This window comes from Enoplosus armatus, chromosome 16 (genome assembly GCF_043641665.1).
Source record: "Enoplosus armatus isolate fEnoArm2 chromosome 16, fEnoArm2.hap1, whole genome shotgun sequence".
Lineage (NCBI taxonomy): Eukaryota > Metazoa > Chordata > Actinopteri > Centrarchiformes > Enoplosidae > Enoplosus > Enoplosus armatus.
In genome coordinates this window covers 2,501,426-2,517,052 of record NC_092195.1, presented here as the reverse complement: position 1 = coordinate 2,517,052, position 15,627 = coordinate 2,501,426, and the positions used below count along the sequence as shown (strand labels likewise).

At 46.5% G+C, this 15,627-nt stretch overlaps 1 protein-coding gene across 1 annotated transcript in view; it reads left to right on the top strand.

Annotated features, from left to right (window-relative positions):
- The window catches only part of LOC139299476 (ubiquitin-conjugating enzyme E2 E2-like), a 48,943-nt gene extending 35,713 nt beyond the window's left edge, over nucleotides 1-13,230 (top strand). The window contains exons 4-6 of the mRNA XM_070922384.1: nucleotides 714-846; nucleotides 6,399-6,546; nucleotides 12,473-13,230. Of these exons, the coding sequence (XP_070778485.1) occupies nucleotides 714-846; nucleotides 6,399-6,546; nucleotides 12,473-12,570 (379 nt within the window). The 3' untranslated portion in view covers nucleotides 12,571-13,230. The remainder of the gene's footprint in view (nucleotides 1-713; nucleotides 847-6,398; nucleotides 6,547-12,472) is intronic.
- Nucleotides 13,231-15,627: the final 2,397 nt, after the last annotated feature.

Sequence of the window (15,627 nt, the reverse complement as noted above, 5' to 3'; positions counted from 1 at the left end):
ATGAGCAGCCCCGCTCGCGCTCTCATCTTACATTTATGTGCCTCACGCATGCTCTCGCTCGCTCTCCTGTTCCCTCTCTGTGTCTCTCTCTCTCTCTCTCTCTCTCTCTGGCTTTCTCTCTGTGTGTAAATGATGAAAGTAAAAGTAATACAAGAAACCGACAGGGGCATCTGGCCTAATTCCAATAGAAAATGGAATTGGATTAGTGCCTCTCTCTCACAGCACACACTGTGTGTGTGTGTGTGTGTGTGTGTGTGTGTGTGTGTGTGTGTGTGTGTGTGTGCGTGTGTGGTAAGAATCATGGCAACAATGGAGCTCGGCAGCCAGCTGCCCGACAGTGAAGCGCTGATGAACAGTGAGGAAACAGCCGCTGCTGCTGCTGCTGCTGCTGCTCAACACCTTCCTGTTTGTGTTTGTGTGTGTCTGTGTGTGTGTCGGTTGGCGGGTGTGTGTTTCATGCTCGCCCGCACATCCCAGACAGATCAGTCATCCACATGACATTGATCATACTCATCATTTCTCCTGGCTTACAGATGCAGCCTTTGTTATACACACACCGCGGCCTAATCTTCTAACGGTGAAAGAACTTTAAACGGCAGCTTCGCGCGGCTGATTATCACACAATCATTCGGCCCGTCTTGCTGCTGCAGAGAGAATTGAGTTGCACGACTCTAAACGCCTTGCTTTCTGCTCTTTTATTTTCACAAACACAGCGCCGGGCCCAAAGGAGACAACATCTACGAGTGGAGGTCGACCATCCTGGGCCCTCCAGGCTCCGTGTACGAGGGAGGAGTGTTTTTCCTGGACATCGCCTTCACGCCAGACTACCCCTTCAAACCACCCAAGGTGAGTGGTGCCCAGCAGCTATGCAGCACACCGCCCCCACCACCACCATCGCCGCCGCCGCCGCTCCTTCACCCACCCAGAGAGCTTTTGAACAATGTCGCCATTGTCCCAGCAGGCAGTCAGCTTTTTCACCCTGCTGTCCAGCGACAATGACTCGGTTAAGGCTTGTTCACCTCTAGCAAGTTGACAAAATAACGGGTGACAGCAGCACAGAGAACTGAACCGGAGACAAATGATGGGCCTATACTTTTTATTTTGGGGATATTCCTACAGTATGCCGTTAATGGATAAGGCAGGTGTTATTCTATGTTATTCTTTTTCTTGTCAACAAATGGAAAACAATAACTAAACATAACAAAAACTAAACAAAAGATCTAAAAGAAAGCCTTGAAAAAGAAATCTATGAAGAAATATACAACGTACTGTACAATTTTCTGTCAAAACGGAGTGAGCAAAAGAGCTAAATACTGTTTTAATGGCAAGAAAAAAAACTAAAACGAATGCATTTTGGTCAAAAGGCTAAGAATAAAGCTTAACTCCGCTACGTGACAGACACACAAATATGTCGTTTTGTTTCCGGAAACAGCTGGCCACTGTCGTTTTTTATCAAACGGGAGGGAATGGCGCATTTGTCGGGGACTATTTTCAGCGATGGATTAATACACATTTTTGCGCTCTAGTGAGTATTTGGGGCAGCAGGAGCGGCTCATTGATGTGTTTTTAATAGTTTCTGGACAACAGTGGAGCTCTGTGGCACAGAGGGGGAAGATACATCAGGCTCCGATACACAGTATGTGTGAGTAGGATATGTTCATGTTCTGCACATGGATTTGTTGACAATAAGAAAAATATAGAATATCACAAGACTTATACTGTTTCTTGTCATCGTGTCCCCCTTCTGACATGCGTGCTGCTCGCATGCAGCAGCATTTGGCTTCCTTCCAGTGTGGCTGTGGGTTTGTGGGTATATGTGTGTGTGTGTGTGTGTGTGTGTTGTCTGATGCAAGTGTGTGTCAGTATTTACACAGCAGACTGGCTGACAGCGGTTGTCGTGCTTCTTCATTTTGCCCTGGGCTTTGGTTTCAGGTCTAGAAATACTCAGTGGCTAACCTCTGTCAGCTATTTAGAGACACATGTTGTACAAATAAATAAACCTTTCAGGATATCTGCCATATTTATCCTGTTTCATATGGACCATTCAGTATGGAGAGGCAGGTTTTGGATTATGGTTGAGAAATTACCTGATACCTGAGCTTGATGCCGGTGCTGAGGATGAGGAGTAATCGGTTCAGGAGTCCAGGGTAATCTGTCAAGTAGTCATACATGCTTGTGATGTGGACCAGTTTGGCAGTTTTGTGTTTTTTCTCAGATGCAGTGCCAGGAAGTGATTTTAAAAAACAACAACACCTGCTATGATAATGAGCACTGCACATCACATAAACTGCTGAAAATTGTGTTTTTATTTCCTCGTGTAAAACGTCGTTTTGCTCATTGTCATTTTGTTTGAGTAAAGTTCTTATACAGCTGCCTTCTGTCGAGACAATATTTAACTCAAATGTGTGCAGAAGTTTCACATTTCTCAATGTGTGATATTGATATCTGCACCGAAACCCATGTTTTAGATCAGCATTGGTTTAAAAAAAAAAAAATCGTTCAAACAGTACCAGGGCTGGGTGAAACCTCAACGCTATTTCCAATACCAGACTTCCTATCAGAATGATTTTGTCATTAAGCGTGAAAGTTCACTCCTTCACCTTGGAAAACGGTCGTTTGAATGAAACAATCCTAACTCGAGGTCCCCTTGCGGGCTTTTTCTGGAGCTCAGTGCTCAGTGATGAAGACATTTGAGACGTGTCATGTGAGACGCTGTTGGAAGCTCTGGAAAAAGCTAGTAAGTTGACCTTGAATTAAGTTTTTTATTTTTTTTATTTTGTTACGTTGAGGGATTTAAATGTTTTTTTTTGCTTTTTTTAAACGAGTATCTAAACAAGTATCGGCACCGGCTTTCAAATGATACCCAGGCCTGATTAACAGAATGCAAACCAGATGCTCAGTACACATGGGAACTACAATTGCGCAGTTAGGAAGAAGTGACTTAACTTCCTCCTCTGCAGAGCAGACTGCTGTGGGTTTCACATGTGGTTTGATTGGTCATTTCATGCTGAGAACATTTAGTGAATTTTGTTACAGCCTCGGGTATTTGATCTGCAGTCTGGTGTGAAACATGACAACCCAAAGAGAAACAACATTCTCCTCATTCCCCCTCCTGACCGGCTTAAACTGCCTCCTTCCTGGCAGTCCATGCTGAGGTGGTGGTGGTTGGGGGGGGGGGGGACTCTTGGCCTCCTGCTGCTATGTTTTTCCAGGCTGGCCGTGAGCTGTGCCCATCCAGCAGCCCGCCAGCTCGCAGCCACCTACCCGACAGCTGCAGCTGCTCGCTACGCTGGCTCACTCGCTAATGTTAGGACGATAAGGCCAGTTAGGGCTGACGCTGATACTCTTAGATAGAGGTTGAGGGTGGCTAAGGGCAACTTAAGTGCATTCCAGGACCTGTTCAGCACAGCCTGGGAGATCAGACTCCTCTAACTAACATCGCCCCCCTCTATCAACTCTCATTTCCTCACGGCTTCCGACTAAACTCTGCCGCACACTTGATCCTATTCATAGATGATCGGCCATTCGGTACATTCCCTCCTTTAAACCAAAAGATTCGTCATGGCCGCCCTCTCATGAAACGATGAATCAGTTCAATAGCTTTTCCTTCCGTTCGGCCACAATGTGTCCCCTGTGTACCCATGTTAGCATGTGTAGGAAACTTTTGCAAAACCATAAAAAGGCTCTAATATCCACTTGAATGATCCTAGGGTTGGGGTCTTCGTCTTATTTACATATTAAATGGCTTTTTTGTTGCTACAGCCTCACTTGGTCGGCTTTTGATTTCACAGCCAGTACCATTTATTATTTAGCCTCACTGCTCTGTTTTCAGTGGGGAAAAAGCTCCGATAAAACCCACTGTACTCGTCACCAAACCGTAGACGTCATGTAGCTAGTTATGACGCCTTTAGCGGCTAAAGAACTAAAGAATCGTTTTAAAAAGAAACTTGCCTCCATCAGGTAGCCAGAAGCACCAAATCCAAATGAATGCTACTGTTGATTCGTGTCTGCCGGATGTGTAAATAGGCTAAATAGTTTGCTAACATATTAGCCATAACAAGTTAGCGTACTGGGTATGTCAAACACAGCGTTTTTTTTAGCTTGTTGTGGCCAAAAACTGGTTAATGTAGCTTTAAGGTTTGAGATGTTGATCCAAATGAACTACTGGCCAGATTGCCATGAAATGTTGTTGTGGGCTTCTCTATCTCCACACCCAGGCCATTGAATTCACTTCCCTTAATCCAACTTGTCCATTTTTTAACAAAAAAAACGAATGGCGAAGGGCTGCCATGACATTTGCTTTCGGTAAGTGTTTTCTGTGAAAGCTGTATTTACTTCAGGGACACGGGCGTGAATTTGTTCACCAGAAGGAGAGCTGTCGGGATACAGCAGGAGGAGGATGCAGAGGTGGGGTTTAGAGATTGAGGGATGAATCCATAACACAGAGGGGCTGCAGGATTAGGCCCGTAGTTTTTGTTACGCGGAGGCAGCATCATAATCTATTAGCATCAGCCATGATCGGATTACAGGCCGTTAATGAGACCACACAAGCCCGGCCAAGGATCTTTGCCAAGGCTGCCAGCATTAGCACGCCACCGCTGACCCGTCTCAGAGGACGCAGACGTGAGACCTGCCTTCAGCCGCCGATCACCCCAATCGTCTTCTGCCTTTTTTCTCGTCACATCTCCGGGGATCCTTTTCGTGTTCCGGAGAGCTCCCTGTTTATTGCTCTGCCTCGGCAATACCGGCGTGGAATGTGAGGGAGGGGAGGGCCGGGCTCGCACGCGGGGGGGGGGGGTTGTTTTATTTCTCATAAGAAAGAGACGTGAAGGGGAGGAACGGAGACTTAATGAGAGGATAAAAGAGGGAGGAAGGGGGAGGAAATGGCCGAGCGCGAGCTTCGGCCACAGAGCGAGCAGAGGAGGGAGCGCCCCGGGGCCGCCCGTCCTGGATCAGCAGCCTTCCTGCTGAGGAAGCAGAGAGGTCAAAGGTCACTTCTTAATGATGTTGTGCTCCTTGTGCTGACGTTAGGCTCTGCTGAGTTCCACAGGACTGCCTGAGTATGAAGCGTGTGTCACTGGTGACAGCCGCCGCCGCATCTCAGTCTGCAGACCTCTTCCGCTGTATTGACCTGTGCATTTACTGTCGAACAGCCTTCAGGTACCCCGACAGATGTTTACTAATGCATTAGTGTACTGGCAGACGTCCATTATAGGCCTGTGTAGAATGCTTTATTTCAGGGCTGACTGTTAATGTTGTTTTTGTGCAGGCAGACTGGAGGGGCTGCTTAGTGTGTGTGTGTGTGTGTGTGCGCGCAAGGTTGCTCACATCCTTTTTCTGCCGCAATCGATTAGTCAGTCAACGGAAAATCAATTTTAGATGTCATCTGTGAAGGAAAAACTGCGGAATGTTTCTGGTTTCAGCTTCCCAAACATGACGACTTCCCGTTTTATGTCATTGTGAGCTAAATGTCTTTTCGGACAAACAAAAATTACAATTTATACTGTTTTTCTGACCGTTCAGAGGCTAAATAATTGTTTTGATTGAATGGTAAAAATGAGGGTGACATATTATTGATCATTAGCTGCAGCCCTAATCAAATGCAGCTGTAAGTACAAAGCAAACGAGTGTAATTCACTAGAATGAAGAGTGGTTAGGGCTTGGGAGGCTAATTTAGATGGGGGGGCCGACCCTGGATTGGACCCTCGTTAACCAACCATTAACCGACAAGATTTAAATGTACTACTTAGATTGGACGAATGTCTGTGACCCATTAAAAACGTATGTTTTAGCCTAAAATAAGTTGCCCAGCAAACAGGAGCCAGACGTTTGTAATAGACTGATTAATGATAAAAACAGAACAAAACACAAACTGAAATAGTCCTCAAATAAGATGAACAGGCTCAGGCCTACCTCAGTCCTGACTCGCGGACAGCTCATCTGCTGGTTTTTGCTCAGAAACAGCAACGTGTCGACCTCCGCGGAGCCAGCGGAGAATACCCCCTCAGATGGTACCAATGTCCGGGGGGAACGCAGAGAGAGCGTCCAGCCTCGGGAAGAACGTCTGAATACTTTTCCTCTAGTGAAGAGGATCCAATGGGGGGGGGGGGCTGCCTCTCATACAGGTGTCTACCTTTGCCTCTGGGTCATTAGCTTGATGAGGGGGTGCTGTAGTCGTCTCCCAGGAGATGTATGTGTATTTAAAACTGATAGAGGAAAGACAGAAGGCAGGGGGAATACTGAGCAAATTGAATAAAAAGAAATTCAAAACACACCAAATAAGGGGGTTTGTGCTGTTACAATAATCCGACATCAAGATACTAACTGTCAATAGTCGGCACAAAATATCGGCTTTGTACAGCCAATGCTGCCCTAACCTTCTGTCCGTCCGTGTCCAGGTGACGTTCCGTACGAGGATCTACCACTGTAACATCAACAGCCAGGGGGTGATCTGCCTGGACATCCTGAAGGACAACTGGAGTCCTGCCCTCACCATCTCCAAGGTCCTGCTGTCCATCTGCTCCCTGCTCACTGACTGCAACCCTGGTGAGAGCTGCAACACACACACACACACACACACACTTCCTGGTCATATCTCCCTCCAGTTTTTAGCTGGGACAGGTTGACTGACGTGTCCGCTCTGTGTGGCTAATGTACATGGAAGTGTGTCACTTGGAGGCTGGAGTGGTGCTCTTTGTAGCGCCGCAGTAGCCTGAGAGGACGGACGGGCGGGCGGGCGGGTCGCAGTGACGGGAACTCATCTGAAGCCTTTTCAAACCGGATCTGCGACATTGCTCGTTTCATCTATCCGTTAAAGTTTCCAGAAAAGGGTGTCCCGTGACATTAAATGTCCTGTAAACATGAAAAAGTTAGACAGACTTTCAGTTCAGTTTCATCATTTATTAGATGGAATAAATACACAATGTTGCTGCCTGTTTAAAAATGACATTTAACTCATGATCCCGCGTTCAGGCTGTAAGCAGTCGGCATGGAGGAAAGTTGAAAAATTCAGGACGCCTTTTTGTTCCTTTTTTCCCCCATGCACTGTGATTATTGACTGACCTCGCATGAAGAGAATCTCCTTCTCAACTCGAAATTGGCTTATTCACAGTATTTCACAGTTTATTAAAGCGTAACTACCAGGCTGAAAAGTGGTTTTTTTTTTATCAATGATGGATGTGGTTGGGTATTAACCTTGTGCTACTGTAGCCTTTTAATGTGATGACTAAATCTATGACTAAATATGTTAAAGAAATGCCACAATGTGCCAAGGTTTGAGGGCTATAATAGAGCTGCAACGATTACTCGATTAATCGATTGAAAGAAAACGAGTTTATTTTGATAATCGATCAATCATTTTGGTCATTTTTTCAAGCAAAACTGTCAAACGTTTGCTGCCTCCAGCGTCTTAAATGTGAGGATTTGTTGCTAGTCTTTGTCGTTTAAATGAAGAGTCTTTGGGGTTTTGCACAGTCGGTCGGACAAAAGAAACAATTTGAAGGCATCACTTTGGCCTCTGGGAAATTGTGACGAGCATTTTTCACAATTCTTTGACATTTTATACTAAAAGATTCATCGACTAATCGTGACAATAACCGGCAGATGAATCGATAATGAAAATAGTCGTTAGTTGTAGTCCTAGGCTATAACATGCTTTTTTCAAATAGAATAAATTTAAGGTAAATGTTTGTTTATTTAAAACTGATATTTTAAACTCTCAAACATCAGCATTAGCCTCAAAAATCAAGTGTCAGCTGGGCTAGTGACGGCGTTCCGTTCAGGCCGTAAAAACTGCCAACGCGTTTAGGTAATGAAGTGAATGTGTGTCTGAAATTCATGGAGTTCCACACAGATCAAGTGGAGGACCTTGTTCACGAGCACTCGAGTCAAGGCCTCAGTCTGCTTCAAACGAACTAGGTCACAACAGCGTGTCGTCAGACAGTCTAAAGGCAGTGTCTCCAAGAGCTCTGGTCTTGAGGCGATGAATCGTACAAGTGCGGATGATGGCTCGCGATATGGGACAGCCGCTTCCTGTGCATTTGTGGTGTTGTACTCTGTTGTACATACCAAAAGTAACCGAAGTAGTTGTGTAAAGAATGGGAAAAAAAGAGAGCTCAAGAGCTCAAATCCTGACTTCTTTCACTCCTCCTGGCCAATCACTGCGCAAAGCGGACGCCATTGACTGTCGCAAGAATTGCTGGACACAGCCCCCGCCTGTTTCTGCTGTTGGAAAGAGGGCTTCAGATGCTGGCAGCGCTCCGTCTGAAGCATACTGAGGCCTTTTTCAAGCACATTTTCATACCATTTGCATTCGTCCTCTTGCAATCTTGTGTCGTAAGCAGTGAGCCTGGGCATTCCTGCTCCCTTCACTGCAGTTGAATCAATGTTAAACCAGGATTGACTGGCTAAACACAACCCCCCCGTAAGCAGCTGACACCATTCAAGGAGAAGACGTCAACACTTTTAAAGCTAATCAGATCCATTATGGCCCAGTTTACCATGATTGTGGAGAAATGTGCCGGAGCTAAGAAAGGCAGGAAGAAGGGCAGAAGAATGACAGGTGATTTCAGACATGAATAGTGGGGTATTAGATGGCGTCGGGAAAGAATGAGCAAGCGGGGTGGGAGGGGTTGGGGGGGGGTTGGGAAGCGATAGTGCTGATTGCGAAGACCTCTGATGATAGCTTGTGTCCTCTCTGTGGGGATTGTTCTTTGATAAACCTAGCAGCGAAGATTCTCCCTCCGTGGGCGAAAAAAAATGAGAATAGCTTTTCCTCTTCTCCTCCTCCTCCTCCTCCTCCTCGACATTTTCAGATGTTGGCAAGATGAAATGAGACTATTCCTTTTAAAGTGTGATACAAAGGAGACTTGATCGACACCCTGTCCCCGCCAAAAAAAAAAAAAGAAAGAAAAAAAAATCACCCCTCCTCCCTATTGCCCACGCACTTTCTATCCCTCTTTCTGCCTCTTGCCTCATCAAAATCAGTCCGCTCGCTACACTTCTCACCACTTGCTTAAGTTTTTTTTAACCCAGCCTCAAGTGCTGAATGTGGGCCTGAAATCTGAAATACCCTAAAAATATCCACTGCCTCCCGTCTGAAGATTTGCCTTTCCCGCGCAGGCGGGGATCATTGGCATGTAGCTCATTAAAGCGGGGGAAGAGGATGGAATGACAGTTAATCAACCCTCCCGGCGCTGCCGTCCCTGCCGTCCCTGCCACGTCGAACCCTGTGTCACATCCCACGAGCAGATTTCTACCTGGGACATCCTGGTGGCTCATTGGGTGCTAAGCCACATGCCTTGTCAGTACGCATCCAGGGCTCAAATCCAGCCGTGGGCCTCTGCCGAATGCCATCCCTTTCTTCCTCCCTGTCTTTTCCTGTTTCACCCTCTGCGGAACGTCCAAAAAGTAATCCGAAATGTTTGAACAAAGCCGGAGGGATTTCTGCTGCTGTCTGGGCTCGATCATATATATATATATCTGGCTGATATGTGCTGATATGCGGGCCAGTCTTTTACAATAAAGGTGTCTGCTTTTTTTCCCCCCCTCAGTAGCTTCAGGGGTGTCAGTTTGTCAAACCTGTAATAACACATACCTCACCCTGCCTTAAAGGAAGGCTTTATTATCTGGACTGATATCAGAATATGTGAGATGAAAACAGTTTGTCCTCAGCTTGTGCAGCTCCTGTGTGCCTTCTGTACAGCGTCTGAAGTGGCTGAAAACATGTGCTGAGGTGTTACAAAAAGGCCTGAAATTACCATAAAATCACTCCGAACAACTCACACAGCGTAATCTGTTGTTATGATTATTGGTCCAACAGTTCCTATTATTTGCCTCGTTATCTTCTGGATTTTCACAGTGCCACCTGAAAGAAGTGCTGTTTTTGTGCGGTCTTTGTAAAGGCCTCAGTATGCTTCAGACGAACTAGTTCCTACAGCGCGTTGTCCAGCCACATCTAAAGACTGAAGTGTTAATAGCTGTTCTCCTGGCTGCATCCCTCTTGCCTCCGTGGTCTCTCTTCAAGGATTCTCTATTGTCCTCCGCGTGTCTTTGTGAACTTGACATGATGAATGGTACAAATGGGGGTGACGCTGCTCACTTTCGGCCTCTCCTCACATGCATTCATGGTGTTGCACTTGGTGGTACTCATGAAAAGTGGTGGAAGTAGTTACGTAAAAAGTAAAAAGAGAGAGCGAGAGCTTGAGATGTTATCTGTTTAGGAAAGTTATGCGACCCCTCCCCCCTTCAGAAAAGGAGGTTTCATGTTTTGTTGTTTTTCAGAAGCTTGACAGAAGCCACACCCACTAACTCACCATGGGTTTTTTTCTATTCACCAGTGTTTTGACTGACTTGAGGGCCAGTAGGTTTTTAATATTAGAGGAACTATTTCTTTGAGGAGGTGCCAACCCACCTAAAGCAGTCTCAAGAGTCTGGGTTTCAGTGAAGTCTTAGCATTACGATGGTCTAATGCTTGGTTTGAATGGATTCAAAGTGGCATGCTCTCTTGCTTCTCTCAAGTCTGATCCCGTAGGCAGTTATATTGTCAGGTTGCCGCTACTCTGACAAAGCAGTTCACTTCCTGAGTGATGTGCTTCCGTGCATGGTTTTTCTTGTTCAAGTCTTAGTAGTTTGCTAAAGTTACTGTATATCACAGGGAATTGAGAAGCCATTGGCCGTAACGTAGTAGGGAAAAACTTCTGTTTCACCAGGCAACCGAAATAAGTGCGACTCCAGCACGTCAGAGATCACTGGCATACAGTTTGTCTTTGTCTTTGTTTAGACTTGCGTCGCGCTAGTATGTTTTTTTCCAAATAGGACTTCTTTCTATGGCCCGAGCTGTCACTTAAGAAGTCACATGCTTCTCGCTTGGAGCTCCAATACCATGATATGTAAGGATCCATTCATCCACAAATGTGGGCGTAAGCCTGTAAAAGCCCCCATCATTGAAACCCTAGCAGGGATTAGTGCAGAGGGGTGTTTGTGCCTGCCTGCTCAGCCAAGCTCATCACACTGCCCCGTCAGCGTGGCCCCGGCCCCCGCAGGAGGCGGTCTAGAAGCCGAGGCAGAGTGTACGCGAGGCTCTGGGAATTTGCCCCTCACTCCGTCACCTCACTGAGAAATTGAACAGCGGCACAATCAATAGAGAGGCCGGCGGGGGGGTTCATCGAGTCAACGGTGGCTGTTGACTGACCGGACGTGTGCGGTGTATCAACAGACGGGACAGCGCGGCGTCTGCTGCCGGAGCCCGCTATGATCACCCCTGATTTAGCGCGTTTTTACTGCGCTGTCAATAAAAGTGTCGGCCCCCGCTGTACGTCGCGCGATACAAGCCTCACTTCGGACCACAGGAGCGATGGGGCTCCGTTTGCTTGACTTATGGCTTTTTCCGGTTGTAATAAAATTCCCATGCATGCTGATGAGCCAAGGTGGCCGGCTTTCGACGCCATTTTAGACTTTGATAAACTGCGTCGGGTAATTGGCTGTCAGAACAGCAGCGTGTGGCTGTTTGTGTAAACATGCTGTATGTCCTCATAACTAAAATATCACCCGCACGGATGTGGACTTCCGAAGGCCGTTGCTGATTTCCCCTTTTTCCCCTCCGTGAAGGCGTGAGACGTTTGACAAGGTCCAGCATCTCGACAACTATATGGCTGGATTTCCAGTAAATATCCTGTGGATTGCCTTGGTCCCCAGTGGATGACTTCTAATGGGAGATTGCCATGAAGCTTTCTGAGCACATTCAGGCTCCTAAGGAGATGAACAAATAGATTTCTTCCAACACTTGTGGTGTAATGCATATTACATCGTGTTATCTCAAGACTCAAACTCAATTCAGAAAAGAATCGATAGTTGCAGCCCTCCTGTCAATACTTTGGACTGTATGTATTCTGACAATAATTACGGCCGGCAGCTTCACCGTTTCAGCTAGCTGGTGAACATGGGGCCGCGCGTTTGGCCGCTAGAAAGCCAGATGGTTGGTGGAGACCAAAAAACTGAGCTAAGAGGAGTGAACAATGGACTTGAAATCACCAAACAGGACTCTAAATAAATGCTAATGTTGCTCCATATCTGCTGGACGTGTAAATAAGCAATCGTTGGCTAGCAAATAACATCTTTACAAGGTAATCCTTTGTCATTTGTGTTGTGATTCCAGCTTGTTGCACTGCACCCAACTGCTAAAAAAAAAAAAAAAAAAAAGCAGTTACAAAACAAACAGTTCATTGAAATAAAAGTGAAAATTATTAGTTGCGTTCATAGTTCAGGCAAGGACAGCACATTGCTCACAAAAAAACAAACAAAAAACAAATGGCAGAAACTGTGTCCTCTCCACCATATCCAGCGTGGTCCAGCGCTGTAGACCACACCCATTGGTCCGGATCCGGATTTCAAACCCACAGGTTTTAACACTCCAGTCATGAATACTTTGCTCGTTGTGCTGAGTCTCACTGAGTTCCTCCCTCTTGTGTTCCAGCCGACCCCCTGGTTGGAAGCATCGCCACACAGTACCTGACCAACAGAGCTGAGCACGACAGGATAGCCAAACAGTGGACCAAGCGCTACGCCACATAGACCAGCACGACTCCTCCAGGACCCCTCACCCTACCCAACACACACACACACACACACACACACACACACCTCCGACACCTCCCCTCCTCCGAAATCTATGGAAGCACACCCGCTCCTGTCATCCACCTCCCCCCCCCCCCCCACCCCTTCCCCAGAGAAATGAACTGTTATTTGTTCCATGCTGACTTGAAAAGCTTCTTTTTTATACAAAGAGTCTATTGGGATTGTATTTTCCAATACACTGAATGTTGATATGGTCATGAAAAGCTTTAATACTGTTATTGTTCTTGTCGATGTTGTTCTTATCGTTATTGCATTGTTTATAACATTGTCGCCCATCCCTCGTCACCTTCTTTATCTAAAAGCGTGCGTGTATTATTCCCGTTTCATGTGATGTAAAAATGATCACACCGAGTGAGTGCTCGCAGTTTGTTTTCCTCCAGTGGTTCTACAGCTCATGGTCAATATTAGTGCATGGCAGCAGGACACGTGTTCATGCAGTGGACATGTAGTCATGGTATTATTTCTGTCCTAGGCAGAGTTCTGGCATGGAGTGAGCCCATCACCATGTATGACGATAGTGGTAGTTTGCTGTACATTTAATGCCTTGTGAGAATACATACTCATTGAATACTCAATTAAACACTGGCTGTAATGTGACGGGCCTCGTCTCAGTCTCTTGCTTTGATGTGACTGTGTGTGTGTGTGTGTGTGTGTGTGTGTGATTACAATGTGTGTACATGCAGGCTAACCACTTCCTGTTAGAAATGAGTCCTCTCGGGCTCGCCGCAGAGAACTGAGTGATGAGATGCCGAAAGGTTACTTGTGTCTTCTCCCTCCAAAAGTGATGTTACTGCGAGCTTTTGTTAGATGTTCATTTTCTGAGAACTTCAATTCGCGCTCGTTAGACATGCGGTACGAATATCTTACATGCCTTTGATACCTTTTTCTTACACCCATGAGTTTCAAGGACTGTTGGCTGCCGAAACACTGCGCAGCGATCGCAACGCTGAGCGGAAGGAATTTTACAGCTCTGGAAATGAATCGTCCAACAGTGGATCTCTGTTGTTCAAACTGACGACGGATGGCGACGTTGCGTTGCGTCATGGTCGTCAAGTTCAACTTTTTTTGCCGGACAACCCTGCATTTTTATTTGTCTGCCAGACCGTCCTGCACGCAGCGGCCTCGTGGAAAATGAAAGAGGAGGCCGCTTTCTGTCAAGCTGCGCTGCCGCCTCTCTCTGAACACGGCCTCAGAACAGCGAAGCAAGTCTATCTGGGCGATCAGGGTATTTGGGCCTTTTTTAAAAAATGTGCAAAGAAGACATTTCCCGCGTCCTCACGCTTGCCAGCAACAAGCCTGTAGACACAAAACAAAGACGGCTCCGTCTACTTTCTTACACCGCATTCTGGTCCTCCCTAGGCGGTCTAGGTTTTGATGCTCCTGAGCTCACCCGAGACGCACTTTGTTGTTGGCAGTGTGCAGACCAACGTCCGCATTATGTGAAACAGGTACAAACACACAGGGTCTTCCGGTAAAACAGTTGAACCTCGCACAACTTTTGCTTTAACACAATGCAACGTCCATGTAGCAACCCACTGCAAGTCAATCACACGCACAGCAACAGTCAACTAAGCTAACATTTAGACCTGACGTGCAGTGTTTTGGCCATCTGATGAACCTTCGAACGTATCGAGAGGATACTCAGACTGGACTTCCTGGATCAAATCGCCTCGTCGCTACCTACAGCAACACACTCCAAACCAACGCGTGAGTTCGGACGCTCGTGGCCCGTCGGTTATCTTTCTCAATTACCCTCATTTCCCTTTGACCTCCCCGTCCCGCGAGCTGTTTCCGTTAAAACAGGATCACCCTCCAGGGTCGCCCACAACTCTTTGAAGAACCGCTAGCTTGCGCCAATGCTCAGGCCACATTCAAAGTCACAAAGGCCACTTGTTTTTATTCAGGCCATTCCGACGCATAGTTGAACGCTAATGCTTGGACCACCAGTTGGCTCAGGTTTAATCAAATCAGCACCTCAAAGTCGGCAAAATCGAGCATTTAGAGTGAAACAATAGGAACCCTGTCAAATGCTGGCCTCGGCTGGAACTGCAAATACAATTGAAGCGTTGAACCTGGCTTTTAATTATCAGATAATCATTTTATTACATCATCCTCTAACTTTACATAATCCTCATGCACTTAAAATGTGTTTGGGATGAATTTAGAATGCCCTAAGAGACCAGCTATCCTTATTGGTGGCTTGTAAAGTCAGTTCAAACATCACTTTATTCCCCCCCCCCGCGCGAAGTAGTATGGGCATTATGTCAAGCGCACCCCATGCGGACAAACTGCCCGGGCTTAATGTGTTGCAGGTTCTCATGAAAGCACCGTGGAAGTTAAAGCGGCACCTGGACTGTTGACTGAGGGTGAACTCCTAGCACCCCCACCCCCACCCCCACCCCACTCGCCCTGCTCTCAGTGGAACGGTCTAATAGTTCCATGCTGTCTGTGTGGCTCCTCCTGCACTGTCAGACATCACCAGCCCGGGATGCTGGGTTGGATTTTTCGGAGTTACTCGGTAATCGACACCTCTCTGAAGTAACTTATCTCTCTACAGAGTCCCAAAGGATGATATTCCTCTATCTCGTTCGCCAAAGATAGAAACTCTCGCTTTACCCTGTAATCTTTGTCTCCAAATGGTTCTGTGTAGTTTCTATTTTGTATTCTTTTGTCATTCTACTTTGTCATTTATTCTTTTGCCTCTTCAACTCGTCTGTTCTTATTGCTGTCACTGTGCTGCTGCAACAACCGAACTGGCAGTCTCCCCCTGCTGGGGATCAATAAAGGTTTTGATCTTATCTTATCTTATCAAGAGATTAGATCATATTTGTCAGTGTGCCCCACTTTTCCCTTGATCCTGCCTCATGGATTTCTGCTTAAATGAGTGATTCCTGCGTCTCCCAGAATGCCTTTTTGACAGCCCAAAGAGGAGAAGGAGACTGAACGTGCTGCAGGAACTACAGCGGTGGTCAAACTACCACTTGTTGGTGGCCC